This window comes from Lepisosteus platostomus, chromosome 1 (assembly GCF_059453375.1).
Source record: "Lepisosteus platostomus isolate fLepPlt1 chromosome 1, fLepPlt1.hap1, whole genome shotgun sequence".
Classification (NCBI taxonomy): domain Eukaryota; kingdom Metazoa; phylum Chordata; class Actinopteri; order Semionotiformes; family Lepisosteidae; genus Lepisosteus; species Lepisosteus platostomus.
In genome coordinates this window covers 51,471,570-51,490,112 of record NC_142611.1, presented here as the reverse complement: position 1 = coordinate 51,490,112, position 18,543 = coordinate 51,471,570, and the positions used below count along the sequence as shown (strand labels likewise).

Below are 18,543 nucleotides of genomic sequence, written 5' to 3'. Positions count from 1 at the left end.
AAGCCCTCTTGTTGTGTAACAAAATGCGTCAGGAACCTAAAGTTATTAGATTAATAGACCCTTCTGTGCAGCAAGGATAAGCTTTCAAGCCCTTTTTTTCTTAAATAAATAGCAGATTCTCCTTAAACCTATTGTTATTTCTAATGTTTCATATAAAAAAGAAAGAGATGTTGTTTGACCTGTTCCTCTAAATAAAGACCAGTTTCGCTTGTTGTACTTTGTAACCATGCTGCGTATATCCCTACCCGCTCCAGGAACAGAAGAAGACAAACTAAGGAGTTTAGAGGTTTAAGGAAGGCAGCTCAAGGAGCAAATGTCTTACCTCCTTCAGTGATAGAGTATGTTCTGTTGTTCTGTTGTGCTGTTGTCATGCTTTAGGATACATTGACCTTGAGTTTAAAATGCTTTTAGAAAATCGAAAGGGCCAAAGCCCTAAAGCAGATTCCTGATACAGAACTATATGTCTTCAAAGGTCATTGCCATGGCTTTTGCCAGATAAAGCTTCTCCTTGAAAAGGCAAGTTTTTGTCATTTTGCCCCAGCAGAATTTAATTTATTGGGGACTGTGCCTTGTAATCTGCACTTGAAGAAATGGTTGGGCCCCTGATGCCTTTACTGTGTTTCTGCTCAATCTTTCTCTCTTTTTCTCCTATCCCTGTTCTCCCCTATTGACCCTGTTTTCCTTCTTCCCTTGTGCAAACCATTCCCCTTTACATGTCAGTCTTGTCTGTAGCCATGCGCGTTGCCTCTCAGAAGAGCTCAGACGACCGCGGTGTCATCTCGGGCCTGTCCTGTGATCGCTGAGCTGCTCGGGCACACCGGTAATGTGGGTTTAATCTTTCTCTGTGGCGAGATCTGTTTATCGAAGGTGTTTTGGCTCGTTCATTTTCTCTGACTCTGGCCCCTTGGGTAAGGCTAGGAACAATAACTAGCTATTTTGCATTGATATCAATTGCTTACTAAGCTAAGAACACATCCATTCATGGAGCAAGATTCTGCTACTGTCAAAATAGTCCCTATATACAGTATGTAATTCCTTGTTCCTGGAACAAAGAGTGATACATTACGTTTACACAGGTTGGTTTTGTTTGCTTTCCTGTTTAAAAAAAAACATATGCAAAACCCCTGAACATAGCAAACATTGTTGGATAAACTTGAGTAATCTTCTGATTAATGTAAAACATTGACTTTGCAGTTGACATTGTTAAATCACTCATTTAAATTTGGTGAAGTGAAAATATTTTACTTCTTAATTGCTCCCAGGCTGAATGGAATAAGATAAGGTAAGACTTTATACATCCCCGAAGGGAAAATGTCCCAATTTGAAAGGCTAAAAGCACAAGGTCTGTGTAGATTTAACCAGCCAAGGCTGTCCTCAGAGGCACTGACAAAGCAAATTGGATGGGCTTCTTCAGAATCAACAATGAGCCATGAACCTGGAGAAGACAAATCAAAACTAATGGGAAGTGCTTTTGAAATGGAGTAGAAAAGGTGCTTCTTTGCACAAAGGGTTGTGGAAGTCTGGAACAAAATAACTGACCACGTTTTTGAAGCCAAGACCTTCACTTCTGTTTAACAGATGAGATTCTCGGATCAATTAGCTACTATCACCCAAAGAAGCTAAAGGGACTCAATTGGCCTCTACTCCTTCAAACATGATTTTGCTGTATGTGTAAGTTCTGGGCTACAAATTTGCTTCCAAGGACCAGGTAATCTATTTTTTCCCCTAAGCAATCTCTTATGCTTTTAAAAGAGTATGTAACTTTTTGACCATTTTGCCAAAAATATAACATTCAGATATTTTTTTGAAAAAATGTAGCACCAGTGTGTTGCGGTCTGAAGATGTATGAAATGGTGAAGTGGCACAACCTAGATATTGACCAGTTTACCTCAAGAGGAGGTGCACAGAAAGACTGCAGTGAGCGATAGAGGGTTTGTGGCTGACCAGCCACTTGAAAAAAGTTTTCAGTTCCTTTCTTCTAATTTGTTCTCCCTTGGATATATAAGACGCAAACAGCAAATCATTGAAATGTGGACGAGTTTGCTCACTTACAGAGCAAACCGAATAAAACGAAAGATGAATACAAGTTTTTCTATTATTTGAGTCAATGAAAAAATAGAGCGCCTCTTGTGTATTGTTTTGCAAAGGACACAAATTGCAATTGCAAAGTATTTGCAGTTTCACTGAATATGTGGGTAGCAATCAGAGAGTTGACAGAAGGGCAAGATTATTATTACAGTCCTTTTGCTGCTAATATGCAGGAGGTATAACAAACATCCAATTAGTTTTAGTGCAAACTGGACCATGAAGAATTGTATTTAGAAGACTGCCCTCTCTTAGAAAAAGAAATGTATGATAATCCATATTGATAAATGTAGAAAAAAAGCAGGATGCCTTTGGGCACATAATAATAATAATAATAATAATAATAATAATAATAATAATAATAATAATAATAATAAACTTTATTTATATAGTCCCTTTAAATGTGTCTTCTCAAAGCGCTTAAATAATATAGCTTATTAATATAGCTTAATATAATATAGTGCTTAATTTAGCTTAATGCTTAATATACAGTAGCTGCTCTCAGCCTTATGGACAATTGAATACTGTACTTGGGCTGCAGCTGTACTGTAAGTGGAAGGAAGGTTCTTTTGACCCCAAACAAACGTATATATATAGATCCTGCAAACCAATACGATACACAGCTCAGTTTATTTTTCCACCATTTTCCACTACGATGAATTCTACCGCTCTTGCACATCCTGCCTTGTTTTGTTAGTCAACACAGCATTGTAAAAGAAAAAAGGAACTGTTCATTCTCTGTGTGCCTGTTGACTTCAGGCCTTGTACACCAGGCAATACAATGACACGACAGTGTTTGATTTATGTATGTGTGAATCTTTTCTCACCATCACGTTTCACAGACACGGTTAGCATTGTGTCGTTACACATCTTTTCCTTGTGTTCTGGATTTATAACTTGGCACATTTGGTCCGTTGTCGCTGTTCACTCTTCTCATATCCAAGGCAAGTGTAGCAACAAGCCTCTGTTTTGTGCCGGGGTTTTGATAGGCCTTGCAGAAAGATACCTTTGGGCCTTCATTAGCATAACAGTGAAAGCTGACTACATTCTTGAGTTCCCCTTCCGTATGAGAGATGCAGGGAGAATAGAGCAAACCCAGGCACGCAGTCCTGGGGGACGTCTCCTATCACAGCTGGCAAACCCGAAATAAAAGCTTCCGAAGTAGAAGAAGCAGGTATGCCAAGCCAGGTTTAAAGACAGTTATTTATACAGTAGGAAATCTGATGCTTATGTTAAAGAACAAAGCCAGTAACTTAGAAGCTGCACTCAAGCATGAATCATTCACTATAGTAATTACCTCCTTTTGGAAGGGTTTGTCCTCTAATGCTTTTAGATAGCAATGCTGGGTTTGGTCAATGGGTTTGGTCAAAGTTTTATTTTTGTAAGTATAGTCTTGAGCAAGTTAAACCTGTTTTTATTCCTTGTTTTATGGGTCAGTAGTAAATGTATTCCTTTGTCAGGAAAGTCAATGGGAACTAATTTCCATTGACGATGACCTGGAGAGGCATTTACACAACAGGGCATTTACTGGAACAGTTTGTGTGAAGCACATTGGTTGACACAACATTGTCACACATAACCGTCCAGTCCAGAGTTTTAGCCTATATGCCACACTACTGTCTAATTTTAGATTGCAGGAATGTGTTTTTAGACAACCAAGACAGTTGAGAACATTCGCTTCAAAAGATTGGGCAAGATATTTCATATTCACCAGAGTCTTGTACTAGACCAACAACCAAATTGGTTTTATTTTCAGAATTTCTTCAAGTCATACTGTATCTCCTGTTATTTCAGCTCTCACGTACATACTGTACAAGGACATGCAATATCCTCTTTGTTTCAGTAGGTAATTCTAACTATACCACTTCATATTGGGCAATTCTAACTATACCATCACAAGAAAAAGTGCTAACTTGGGCTAACAAAAAGTGGCAAGATGCGTGGAATAATAACAACCACAGGCTGAAACAGTTTATCGACAAAGTATCTAACAAACCCACTGGAAATGACCTACCCAGACAAGCCTGGGTCAAGCTGAACTGACTAAGAACCAGACATGGCCGTTTCCGGGCCACCCTACACAAGTGGGGCCTCACTGATGACCCAATTTGCAAATGTGGCGACGGCCGACCATATCCTATACTCCTGCCCTCGCTTCAGGTGCCCCGACAACTTCACTGATTTGGATGATACCAGCTGTGACTGGCTGAGGCACCTGACTGTGACAATTTAACTGTGTAACTTCTGCAGGTTAAGCTCATACGAATAAATAAATAAACAAGAAAAAAAGACTAAAAAATGTTTGTCTGGTTGAAACATAGGAACTGAGATCTTTTTCTTATACCAGCAAAACGAAATCTATCCATTGGGCTAGTCCATGTGCCACTATTTGAATTTTTCTGTATACTGTAAACTAACACTGTAAAGTTTAAGCTGTTCTGGAATAGCTAGTCACCTAAAAATTCTGTTCTAAGCAGACACTGTTGGGAATTCTACATTACAATTGTGGAAATGCACTGAGCACGTCTTACTAAGCAGAGATCAGATAGCACGCACTAGGCATGTAACATTTTATTTCCTGAAGTTACCGTATATAGATATATAGATTGAAATTTCCTGAATAATGAAACCAGGAATGCATTTTGTTACTTTTGATATGTGCACAAGGGTGTCTTCCTGTTCATTTGCTAAGAATAATCTTTTGTATGTGACAACAATGCCCATGCTTTCTTCACAATAACTCTCCAAGGTGGACTTGACTGCCACAGTTCGTGGTCATTCTGTACGTCTTCATTTTATTTGATGAAAACTGTAACACGATAAAATGCTGCCCCAAAAATGTTGTCATATTTTACCTGCCACTGAGCAATCTGAATGGAAACCGTGGAAAAGACAAAGCTGCAAGCCACTACTACAGTACATGAATAATACCAATACGAACCTGAAATGGAGCAGTAATCTGAAAAATTCACTGATTTTGGAAATAGTTGTAAAAGATTTAATGCTTTATGTTTCAGTTTTCCAAATATAGGCCTAATCCTCATTGGTTTACTGTAGTTTTTTTCCCCCTTCCAACCTGTATCCCTATACATCTGCCATCTTGGTAGTTAAAGGTTTATTTCTTTTACATTGATGTTTTACACACTATAGTTTTATGTGAGGCTTCATCGTCAAGTCATAAATTTGCAACACGTGCCAGAGTACAAGCTGTAGTCTTGTTTTAAGGAGTCTGTTTTAATTTGTACTTCTTTGTCCTCCCTTTCTCTATGCAGTTTGGAGATGAGACATTCAACCGAGCTAAGCTCCTGAACATAGGCTATGCAGAAGCTCTGAAAGAGTATGACTATGACTGCTTTGTGTTCAGTGACGTGGATTTGATACCTATGGATGACCGGAATACATACAAGTGCTACAGCCAGCCAAGACATCTTGCGGTGTCAATGGATAAATTTGGCTTCAGGTGAGTAATTAACACCTTATGTAACACAAAGTACAAATACCTTTATTCTTTGTGATTTACAAGAAGAAAGATCTGTCCGTTTATGTGCTTTATAAAGGGCTTACTTTTTAATAAGTTAGTTTGTAACAAAATAAAGAAGGTTGAAAAGAACAAGGGGCAGAGCACTAATGTGGATAAAGAGGTGATTATCTTGAAGTAATCGTCCATCCAAAGCACAGAATCTCACATACTTCAAGGAGCCAGGATAAGAGCTACAAACAGAAAACTTTTTGTAAAGGTTATCCATACTTCTTGTACAGTATGTGAAATATGTCTTTTTGAACACATAAATACTTTTTGTGACAAGGAAATGGTGCCTCTCCCACATTCCTCCTCATATACAAGTGTGGGCTGTTTTGAAAAAGACAACACAGTGTCTGTCACCGTACAGATTTTGCACTGTTCTCATTTGGCACGTGTTGACAGAACAGGGCGTGTAGCTTCACAATACGTCTGAGCTGGAGCAGAGGGCAAAACACTTCAAAAGATTTGTCCTATGTAGTAGCTGCAATGGGAATCTAGCATATGTTTCTACTAGTTTAAGTTAAACAGTAAGTAATGTATACAGATTGCAGACCTTCTATGCTGTGAACACTTGGAAAGGTGCAACTATACATGTATTGTGCCCTCTGAAATAACTAGGACAGCAAAGTCAAAACTTAATTATGTTTTAGTGAAGCAGTTTCTACGTAGGAGCATAAGATCAATATGAATGATAAGTACAGTATCATTTAGATTTGTGTTTGGTAATTCCATGCATACATTTAATCACATTAGAAAGAAAACATAGTTTAAGTACAACCCAATGAGTGTAAGAGTTAGTACTTGGTTGCATGTCCCTTTGAGGCAATAACTGCAAGACGTCTGTGATTCATCACATTCATTAAACTCTTGAGCTATCATTAAAGATGCTTTGCTGCAGTCACTTTGAGTTGTTGCCTGTTTGGGGGTGTTCTGACTTTACATTATTCTTCAGCATGTAAAATGTATTCTGACTAGGATATAAAATTTTGAGAGCTGGCCAGGCTACAATTTTCTGTTTTTTTTTTATCCCAATGAACTCTATTTACATTGGCTGTATTTTCTGAGTCATGGTCATGCTGCGTGCTTAAGAAATCCCTTATAAGTATGGTGCATATTTTTACACATACAAAGTTTCTGTAAACTTCAGAATTCATTCAGCAGCAGGCTTTATTAGTCACATGACAACACGAGTGAGCCAGTTCCAAAGGTAGCCAAGTGTGCTCAGACCCCGATATTACTTCTGACATACTTTACAGAGTAGGTCATGGGCTTCAGAACATTTTCAGTTCCTTTCTTTTTCCACGCTTTAACCTTTCCATCACTTTAGTAAATGTTCCTCTGGTCTTATATATCTGTAACACAATCGCAAAACTGACATTGTTCATCTTGGTACTTCTGAGCTAATTCAGAAGCATGATGAAGGTGATGCCACAGTCCATACATGGACCTTTCGATACACAAATACATACAGTACAGTGCACATAATGTACATTTGTTTTTGTATAGGAGAGGGGTGTTTGGTGTTTAAATATAGTAGATGCATACTCTGTTTTTATGTTGTTAATCTAGACACTGTATTTGAAGACTTCTTCACTTCTTGGGGAAACCTACAGAGTTTTCTGTATACTTTCCATCCCTGTAAAAGAAAAGAAAATGCTTAACAGTGGTTAGACCTTCTGCATCGAATTAAGGAACCCTTAGAGAAAAATGCTAATTATATAACGCTAAACTTGTAAGCCCTTGTGAGATATTTTGTAAGTGCTACAGCATCTAAAAAACAATCAAGGGTAGTTTTAAAAAGATTTGCAAATATAATTTGTACGGGTAGGACAGTGATTAATATATGGCATCTAGCATTCTTTTCTATAGATTATGCAAGGTTTTTTATTAAGATGTTTAACACACGAGAGCAACTGGAGAATATTACACAGAAGCCTCACAGGGTATCATGAAAAATGATCATTCTTTTGTGTTCATCATCTCTCCATTTTCATCTAGAGTCAGGATTTAGGATTCTGAAATAAGGTAACACAGATAGTAAAAATCCCTTAGAGCTGTGATTTCTCCTGACCTGCTTTTGAGTGGATATGGTTAAAACATGTGAAATAATGACTTGAGTGAAGAACGAGAACAATGGTTGAACGCTCGGAGCCAGAAGAGCTTTGTTTTCTCATTGAAGGGGCTCTTTGTCTCCATCGTGAACACAGCCTCTTGTTTTTAAGCACTGCAGCGTGTGCACGTGTGCCTCACTTAGATACTGCCAGTTTACAGAGGTTCTGTCTGTCCGCTCGGTGTCCTGACGTGATCTGGAGCCAGTGTGTGGGTACGGTATGCGAAGTACAGTGTGTTGATGTTAAAGACAGGACTGGGACCCAACTATAGGCACGTTTACCCATGAACCAGTCAGTATCTCCTCATGCTGCTGAAGCCCTGTTCTGTTTACTTCGTGAATGGGGGGACGGGTCAGAAAAGGAGAACTGAAAGAAGTTGGCAGTTTTCTAGTCAATGCAGCTACTAAACAAGATAAAACCAACTGCAATAGGGCTTCACAGCTGCTTCTGACAGCAGCTTTTTCACCCTGCAGCTCACAACTGGCAGCCCACTGAAGCTCAGCAGGGGTGGGCTTGGTCAGTGCCTGGATGGGAGGCCTCCTGGGAAAAGCTAAGGTTGCTGTTGGAAGAGGTGTTAGCGGGACCGGTAGGGGGTGTTCTCTCCTGTGCTCTGTGTGGGTCCTAATGCCCCAGCATGGTGATGGGGACACTATACTGTAAAAAAGGCGCCGTCCTTCGAATGAGATGTTAAACTGAGGTCCCGACTCTGTGGTCATTAAAAATCTATCACCGTGCGTTTATCGATAAGAGTAGGAGTGTTACCCTAGCATCCTGGCCAAATTTCTCCCTGGCCTTTACCAATTGTAGCCTCCTAATAATCCCCATCTAGGAATTGGCTTCATCACTTTGTTCTCATCTCCACTGATAGCTGACGATGTGTTGAGAGTATCGATGCACTTTAGCTTCCATTGCATCATCCAGGTGGGGGCTTTACATCTATGGAGGTGCAGGAGGTGGATCCCCATTACCTGTGAAGCTTTGTGTGGAGTGTCCAGAAAACCGCTGTACAAGTCTAAGGAATTGTTATTAGGACTTAGTTATATGCTAAATGTATGAATACTTATAAAATGTTTGGATACTCATGCTAGACCATGGCAACATCTTACTCCTGCTCTCAAGTCTCTACATTGGTTGCCTATAAATTATTCAATATTTAGTCTTTTAAGGCTGTGAATAATGTGACTCCATCATACATTATTGAACTCCTTCGCATAGGCTCTGTTCAGTTGAGGCTGGTCCCTTTGCTCACTGTACTTGGGACTAAATGTTGGACTATTGGTGAGCGTGCTTTTTCTCTGCTCCCTTTTTATGGAATGCACTTCCTGTGTCTCTTCAAGAGGCAGATTCTTTGACTCTTTTTAAACCTAAACTTAAAAAGTATCTTTGAACGGGGGCCTATGTCTTACGTTGTGTCTTGTACATTCTTGTTTTATTTAGTGTATTTGTTTATCATTATGTACAGCGCCCTAGGGTGTGGAAAGGCACTTTATTAAAATAAAGTTAATGATAATGTTGCTTTATTAGCCCTATACAATTTCTTGCATTAGGAATTCGTTTTTTCGCATACCTCCTTGAGACACAGACACACAGACAGGGAGAGAAGCTTGTGGTCAGAGCGCAGGGTCAGCCATTGTACAGCGCCCCTGGAGCAGTTGGGGTTAAGGGTCCAACGGAGTAGGATTCCTCTGCCGGCTGTGGGATTTGAACCGGCAACCTTCCAGTCACAGGCACAGATCCTTAGCCACAGAGCCACCGCTCCACCCTTACTTATAAATAAACCAGGTAACGGCTTGCTTATTTTGGTTTGTTGGGGTATGAAAAACACCCCTGGAGAAATTAAACATCAAATGCCAGTAGATCAAACATAATAGACCAAGTACCATCATAATAATCCCATAGGTATCTTCTTTGGTCTGTTGGCTTTGTTTTTTTTTTGTCTATCGCAATCCAACTTCCAGCAAACCATTTATTTTTCGTAGCTCATTTCTTATACCATTAGAAGAACAAATACATAGCCCTGTATTAATGTGCATCACATGGTACAAAGGGAACCAAAAAGTAAGTGCTGTCCAAAGAGCAGCCAAGGCAAGCTGTTGTTCAACACAGCTGAGGTCATTTTCTTTAATTGGACATCGTTGAGAAGCAAAGAGGGCGTGTTGAATACGGTACTCTTGTCAGGAGCCAAAACAACAATTTCGGTTCTCTCCTGGCACCACCTCGTACATCGCAACACGGATTTAGAAGAGCTCCCTGTTTCAAAGACGCTCAAGTGGAAATTGCTTGTACCCCCCTCCCCCCCTTCCCTTCAGTCTCGTTTCCTCAGTTTACCTGCCAGATGTGTGCGATTCAGCTCTACCCAAGCATGCTGCAGGCGCTGACGTACAGCAGGGTGTGGTCAAAAGCCACAACAGACAGATATCATGTCAGTGAGCTTCTTTCTGATCCCCTCGTCGATTCAGCCCTGCTGGTAGTCAGGGCTTGGGAGCTCCGAGCTAATGGGGCCAGCTCCACTGTCGTTTCCAGACATGGAATGAATTAGGCTGCTGGCCGCTGCTTTCTGAAAGCTGAGTCATATTGGGAAGTGCATGGCTGTGGTTCACACATCCTGGCTAGTTCTTTATAGTGGAACAGTTGTTTACAAAACCACTCCATCCACGAACAGGAGGCTAAGGGTGTCAAGCACTCTTTTGACGAAGTACAACTCCTTTTTTTATTTTTCTGTTTTATTTTTTGCTTTCTACTCACATTTTAAGACCATGACTCTTTCTGTTTTCACCAGCACCAGCGGCCTGTGTGTTTAAAGACGGGGTTAACCCTGACTCCAGGTCACAAATTTCTCATGTCTTTTTGAACCACCACAATTTGGTTTGCATTGACACCAAAATGTCTATTGTATTAGTAGCTATTGTTCACTAGGTAAAAAAAAAACGGCACTTCCAAAGCGATCAGGACACACCAGCTTCCTGACTGTCAATAGGCCAAACATTTGAGAGCCTGCGCAATACTGATAAACTGCACTAATTCACTTCCTCAGACTGTAGCTTCAGTAACCCCTCCTTCACAATGCTGATAGAGATATTAAGAGTCTTTGAATTTTTTTCAGCCTTATCTCGTAAACTGCACCTTTTTACATTTTTATCCCTGAGTTGTTTTGAGAGCTCCTTGGTCTGGATGGTTGAATGTTTGCTGGACATTAGACAGAAGGACCTTACAGAGGCAGGTGTATTCTGAAGTCACGTAAACCAGTATTATTGAAGCGTGACGGACACCACCCAGCTTATTGTGTGTCTTGTTAAGGTGATTTTTTTAGCCTGAATTTAGGTTTGCCTAAATACACAGCAACTTCTTTGACCATTTATGCAGTCATGACTTTTCTCATATTTTTCCTTCATAGTAATTATGTCTTTGTGTCATGCAACCTTTAAAGCAACAAAATGTGTAAACTGCACGGATCTGAATACTTTTGCAAGGCAGTGTATAGTCATGAATGACTATGGCAAACATTTTAAAGAAAAAGTAACTGATAAAGAGCCCTGTGACAGGCAAGAAACAGGGGGGTATCCGATTGCAGAGCGCATCAAATGTCGTTGTTTGCGTTGTCATAGGAATGTTTCACAATATTGGTAATTCTGAAGAGACGGCTTGATAAGAGCTGCATCTACAGTATCCATGAAACCACTCCATTTCTATCGGCTTCTAAGTTTCCCCTTCTGGGGAGTTGTACTGAAAAAAGGACCTAGCTTGAGTTTACTTAACTTATACTTGTTGCTTTTCAAGTTCAAGGCTGGTATAATGCACTTTCACTGAAGAACTGATGCATTTTTTAGTGTTGAAGTGAGTAAAAAATGAATGTTTTGTATTTATATGGTGTGAATAAGCAAAACAAAGCTTCTTCGAAGTCCTGACTGAACTGCTTTCACCATTCCTACAGTAGAAACAAGTGGTTTATCCATATGACAAATAACATAATGTGTGCATAAGAGGTCATGACATTTTAGCATTTCATTTTAGCATTGCATCTTATGAAGCGCTATACATTATGTTAAAACAAATGCTACGACCTCTTATACATGTTATGTCACTTGTGCATGTCCCTGTAAAGCATTATGTGTGTGAATATGTTTTATGTAGCAGCTATGAAGGGATTGTGAAGCCATTATGCAGCAACATTTAAATAAAGTATGACCCAGTAGTTTAATTTTAACCAGGACTCTTATGTTTTTGCCTTTTTACATTTTTTCTAAAGCATTTCATTTCCAGAAATCTTAGCCTGGGGATGCAAGAAGTCGCAAAATACATTTATTTCACAAAAGCCCTCAGAGAGTAGAGATAGAAAAATCCCTGCAGATGTTCTCCCACTCCTCTATTAGACACGAGTACTTCTACGGGAAATTTATACATGAGACGCTGCCTTGCAGGTTCTGTGTTAACATAAATATTAAATGTTGGTCTATGACATAAAAGATAAACACAAAATGTGAAAAGGCATATGTGCTGTAAGAAGAGACAGACACGGAATGTATGATGTGATTCCCAGCTGTTTGACAAATGTTACACACTCTTTTAATCAGCTTAATATGGATTCCATGGACAGGTCGTCTGTCCTATTTCTTTAACATGAACAAAAGCAAAGTTTAAACTGAAACCTACACAGATGTAAAGGCCAAAACCTACACCTGACAAACAGGTTCCACCATCGAGAGATGTTTTGCAACAAAAGACCAGGAACTTTACTGGCCATACCTTTTTGCATTCCAACTCCCCGAGACAAGAGCCGCAAGTCACTTGTCAACATGTGTCCATTGTCGGGAACAGAGAGTGTGTGATAATTATCAACGACAATACGTGATTTCCCTGGGGCAAAAGTGGGTAACAGTTTCAGTATTCTCTTTAAGATTTATTTTCAAATAGAAAGAAGTAGGCAATTAAGGAAATGCATTTGGTTTGATAACTGGTGACCGCATATTAAGTAGAGTTAGATAAGAGGGATGACATTATTGTAGCAGGACTCAAGAGCAGGAATTGCTTTTCCTCAGTCATATCAGTGATTTAGATCACTGTCAGGGTTAGTCAGGGTTTCCAGCAAGATTTGCAGTTGAGACCAATGTAAAAGAATTAGCAAACACTGTACAAGCTACAAGAGAAATTCACAATGATTTGGAGCATCAATCTCTTTTTTTGGTCTTCATTGTAATCTAGGTCTTATTTAAGCTTATTGAACGTTTAAATATTTTAAAAAATTTTCAGCTCTAAAAAAGGAGGATGGGGTTTTGAAATTAAAAATAGAAAATCAAATGGACTTTAACCAATAATGGATAATTGGCTAAAATCAGCTGATTGGGTAAATTGAGGGTTCAATCTTATTAACCTATTAAGACCTCTATTTGAACAAAACCAAACTGGGAAGCTTTTGACAAAATTCAGGCCTGGGCAAACACCTGGAAATATTTGATGTAGACATGGGCAGACATTTATATTCAGATAGCAAGAACACAACATAAATGGGAAACAGTGAGTTGGAAGACTTCACTGGGTGTTTTGGCACCTTCTAGAGGGTGAGCCAGCCAGGATGGTCAGACCCGACCTGAGCACTGCTCCTACCTCTACGGCCACCACCTTCTCTGCCTCTTGTCCCACTGCCTTGCAGTTTCTTGTTCAGTGGTGGTCTCTTATGCTCAGTATCTTGGGTGCCCTCCACAGCAGCATGGATCTTCAGGAATCATGATCTGTTGGTCTCCATGGACCACATATCAGCCCACATGATCTTTCACTCCTTCCGTCTGTGTCCATCTCCCTTGCAGTCTCATCTTATCCGCTCGTGCAAACCTACCCTCTCCCACCACGTTACAGATTTGGAACTGCACCAGGTCTCTTTTCTCCTCCAGTTTAGCTTTTCCTCAGCTCTTGCTTTGGGTGCAGCCAATTCTTAGCTTTCCAGTGGCTACTGTCCCCGCAAAATCTTTGTGGTGTAGCCTGGATTCTGCTTATTTGGCTGCCCTTGTGGCTGACCGTTTCCTGTCTGTGCGAACTTCTGCTCCGTTGGGTCTTACTTTATCATCCCTACAGTCATGCAGAAGCAGGACCTGTCTAACTCCTTGGCTAGCCCCCTGAAACATAGTTGTAATTTGGTCCCTGTGCTGTACATATTCAAGCTACTGAAGCTCCTTTGTACCTCTAGCATCTTCTTAGGTAACTACTAATGTTTCTTTCCATTCCCTTAAGTGTTGTTATTGGGCAGTCAAAAACTAAGAGAGGCCAGAGTATTCTTCATAGGAACCCGTGTTGGCAACACCAAGTGTTGTATTTCTCAGGACGGCGGTTTTTCTCCACTTTATGCATCCACTCCTTTGCTTGTTTCACTGTCCTCCACGTGCTCACTGTATCTTTCAGTGTTTTCATCGAAACACTTCCCAGCCTCTTTAGTGGCTTTTCTGAGAGTGTTGGTATGTCCTTTCCTCCAGCTTTGAACCAGCTCCAGCTATTTTCCATTTTCACTTTCTTCAGTCCTCTTGAATTTACTGGTCATCTTGTTCCAGTTGATAAGCTCTTCCAGGTCCTCCAACATGCACTTCTCTTTGATGACCGATCATGTCATGTCTCGTCTGGTACCTGGCGGACTTTCAACCTCGTCATTGGTCCTCTGCTTGGTCTTTCTGCAAGCCGCACAAGGAGATGTTTTCCTGCAGGAGCAAAGACAACAGAGGAGTACGGTGTCACACCTGAAGAAGGCTCCACTGCCAAAACATTGTCTCTTTTCTTTGCAGCATAGAATAAAACTTTACCTTTTCCTCTGCAGCCTATACATGCTGACACAGTTACGTACTTGAATGTTGTCAAAGTTGACACCCTGGCTTCTTTCAAGAAAGATGGTTAAGTTTCACTGGTCATTTAGCTACCAACAACCACACAAGCTAAATGTGTTAAAATGGCCTCCTCTTGTTTGTAACCTTAAGAGCTAATGGTAGTGTCGGATATCTGCGGGCCCAGGAAAATACAACATATTATTTTGATGAAAAACTGATTGAAAACAATTATCAATTGAATTTTTAAAATGTATTTCTAAATCTTTTGTTACATGCTAATTTACAATATGATGCTGATGGTGTCGTGAGTTGGTGGGGACTTGTGGTTTTTGTACTTCTCTGGCAACTAGGAGTGAGAATATATATATGGACAGCTGAGGTATTTGATCAGAGAAACAGCCAACAAATTAATGCAGGGATGCCTAGTTAGATTAAGGTGGCTCTACAATGTATCCAGCTGAATGTAAAATGTTGGTCTCTATTCTTCCTAATTGTAAATATTACTTTTTTGTGTTTCACCATTACATTATGATAGGATTATTGCTTTGGCCAGTCTTATGTGAACAGGTATTTTTAGGAGCAAATAGGGAAAGTGACAATCTCGCATGCTTCAGACCTTCTCCAATGTATGACCTCCGAAGAACTCTGTGATCCAAGCTCCAGAGCGAAGTTCAGAGCATTGCCCTCCAATTCAGACTCCAGCCAGAAAAATCGGATTCTAAGCCAGCTAGAAAAACTGGTTTCTGCTCACACTTGCAGAAGTGTGATAACTGCCGCATTGCTGTGACCAGAAAATGTTATTTTAAATCTTACTGACTAGAAAATGGAACCTGTTCCTCGTTATTCACATTTTATATTCACGAGTCCTTTTCTTGTTGAAAGGTATCGGTCTGCAGATACTGTGTCGACTAAGTGTGTAAGCCTTGTTTTAGATGTGTTTTTGAGGAGAGCAGCCAAATTGTTTTCCCACAGACCAAAGTCCAACATGCATGTTTCAGGCTAAACAAAATATTTTGTTAATTCCGATAAACAGGATTGGTGTCTTTTAATTCAGTCCAGCCCTGGTAATTTTTGAGGGACAGTTTTGACTTCGTACAATGCATTTTCTTTGCACCGAGGAACAGCACCTTCTTCAGGCATTCTTTTATAATTTACCCTTTAAATTGTAGAAGAAGAAATGCAAACAAGTCTAGAAACAAATTTCTTGGCGTTCCCTTTAACTTTTGCTGATGAAACTTAAAGTGTATTTTCTTGAAGTAGTATTAACACAATTGGATTTTCTTTGCTCTCCTGTATCAGATTCCAGAAATTAAGAAACATTTCAGATTACATAATGTCTATAAGGAACATACTTAAAAAGAGTCTTGCATCATGGAGCTTCTAGCCTGTAAATTAACAAAATTAGCCAATAGCCTCATTATTTCTGACACTTTTATGTTCATAATTTATGTTCATGGCAGTGACATGTCCATTGTCCCATTTATGAAAACTGCACACTCACACAAAATTAAAAGCACTTTAACTGTGCCTGCTCTGATACGATTCTTTTGACTTACCTTTTTCGAATACCTGTGGAGATTGCTCATTGTGGTAGGATTGTGTGTTGATCTGACACGGCATTAACTTGTGTGAAATATTTTACCTGATTCTGCAATCAAGTGGTTTTCAACCCTTTTTGACTGTAAGAGCTGTTCACCACCACATATTAGTATCTGTGTTTAAGGCTGGAATTTTAGAGGTTTACTGTTGTTTTCAAGGTTGCCTTATCAGCAGTATTTTGGTGGCGTGTCATCTTTGAGCAAGGAACAGTTTCTGAAGATCAACGGCTTTCCTAACAATTACTGGGGCTGGGGCGGAGAAGATGATGACATTTACAACAGGTAAGTTGCTCGCTTACTAGAGTGCTTTGAGAGTGCTAGTTTCAGGAATACAGACTGATGGGGCCATTTTACAAAACTATATAAGAGGCTAGATATCCAGGTGGGAAAAAGACATTAGATAATAAAAAAACTCAAAATGAGACTGAGAAATAGCTAATATAGAGTTGAATCTGAGAACTTTCTGAGAACATTGTACTGTGACACAAAGTGGCGGCTCTATGAAGGTTGCCCCCTACAAATAGCACAAATTATTTAATATGAGTTAAATTAAAAGCATATGGCTTAATGTCAGAAAACAGAAAGGTGATTAGATTATATGCTGTTAAAACCAGCGTTCGTGCTGCTTTTGTTTCAGAAATAGTTGGGAGTCTTCCTGAGGGGAGTAAGATCTCTCAGTCCCTCTTACAGTGGCATAGGAGAGCCAGCCCAATCTCCTTAGTTTGTACTTCATTTTTGGTCATCAAATGAAGCATTTTTACTGCTTTGGCTTCTCAGAAACAAGGCTTTGTTCTGTCGGGCAGTGACGTCACCCAGCCCATGAAGTTGGCCTCCCTGAATGGCTTTTCCATAAGGAAATTCCCCTGCGCCTGTGCTCGTATGCGTAGATCAGCAACAGCATTGCTTCGGGTGCTTTACGCATCTCTGTGAACAAGTTATTTGACTTTTATCATTTTAATGATACAGTTAATGATTTACATAATGATTTACAGTTGTATGCATTTCTGCATCTGGGCACTTTGCAAGCTGGGTGAAGTACCTTGCTGAATGTATTTCAGTATTTCAGTAGCAGTGCCCCACCTGGGATTTGAACACATGGCCTTTCAGTTATGAATCTAGAGTACTTCACACTGCTGCCTAACTGGCAAAGTGTCTGAGACCAAAGAGGTATTAGTTCCCCAGTGCAAGAGCTGGTTGTGAAGTGCCAACCTGGAATAGGTTAGGTGGGATCTTGGCAGCACATATCCACTGGAGGAAAACACAAGGTTCTAAATGGAATTAACCCTTTACTATTTCTTGCATTAGGAATTATCTTTTCGCATACCCCAGCTTGCTCTCCATGAGACACACAGACAGAGAGAGAGCGAGCCTGGGATCAGAGCGCAGGGTCTCCCATTGTACAGTGCCCCTGGAGCACTTGGGGTTAAGGGCCTTGCTCAGGAGCCCAACGGAGTAGGATTCCTCTGCCAGCTGCGGGATTTGAACCAGCAACCTTCTAGCCACAGGCACAGATCCTTAGCCACAGAGCCACTGCTCCGCCCAATGCAAGCGACCCAATTACTGCACCTCCACTCTTTACTTAGTTAACCATCAGCAAGTGCTGCTCTAGAAAGATGGTGATGGGCTCATGGTCTACCTTTGTGTTCCAATCTCTGGGGGTTAATTTCTCTGTCTTAAGCCTGTTTGAAATAAATTTCCCCAGCATGTAAAATTCTGTGTTTTTGTTATGCAGTTATTGCTTTGCTCTTGATGGCCAAAAACAAAATGGCTTCCATAACACAAAAATCCTGCATAGCAATTCCATGGCAACATCTGAACACTAAACATACTGTAGCCTCCTTCTTGATACAAACAACAGTGCTATTGAGATATTATGGCACTTTTATTTTAATAAACAAATCAAGAGATTAAGAGTGCGGTGAATTTAATCAACCGTACTAATATAAAGAAAGGGAACAAGCATTTTCTGCTGCTAGGAAGAGTTACCTCTTAATTTCCACTGCTGCTGCAAAATATTAAGATCTTGCTCTGACGTTCTTTAGAAATATTTTTGAAAGACATTTAGAGCTTTTAAAATCCTCAAAACTGTAGGCTTTTACAGCTAAGACAAAAGCATGAGACCAGCAGATGTCTCATGCTGACTCAGCCTTGAGGAAATGGTGTTCCTTTCAGCTGTACAATGTTGAAGTACTTGTATCCCCATTAGTTTTTAGTATAGTCTACATTCTGTGACTATGTGCTTCCTGTTAAGACACAATTAAAAATAATTCACAGCTTTTCCGTGCTGAGGAACGCTAGAGTCTCTTTTTTTAGAGAAAAGAAGTATGACCTCAAATTAAAAAAGGAAGGAAGGACTTGCCTTGCTTTTTCCTCTCCAGCATTATAAAGCAGTTTTGCTGAAATAATTCACAGAAAGGCTATAC

The 18,543-nt window shown here is 40.0% G+C and overlaps 1 protein-coding gene across 1 annotated transcript in view; it reads left to right on the top strand.

The window, feature by feature from the left end:
- The window catches only part of b4galt1l (DP-Gal:betaGlcNAc beta 1,4- galactosyltransferase, polypeptide 1, like), a 34,558-nt gene that overhangs the window by 10,331 nt on the left and 5,684 nt on the right, over nucleotides 1-18,543 (top strand). The window contains exons 3-4 of the mRNA XM_088631602.1: nucleotides 5,358-5,545; nucleotides 16,280-16,402. Of these exons, the coding sequence (XP_088487728.1) occupies nucleotides 5,358-5,545; nucleotides 16,280-16,402 (311 nt within the window). The remainder of the gene's footprint in view (nucleotides 1-5,357; nucleotides 5,546-16,279; nucleotides 16,403-18,543) is intronic.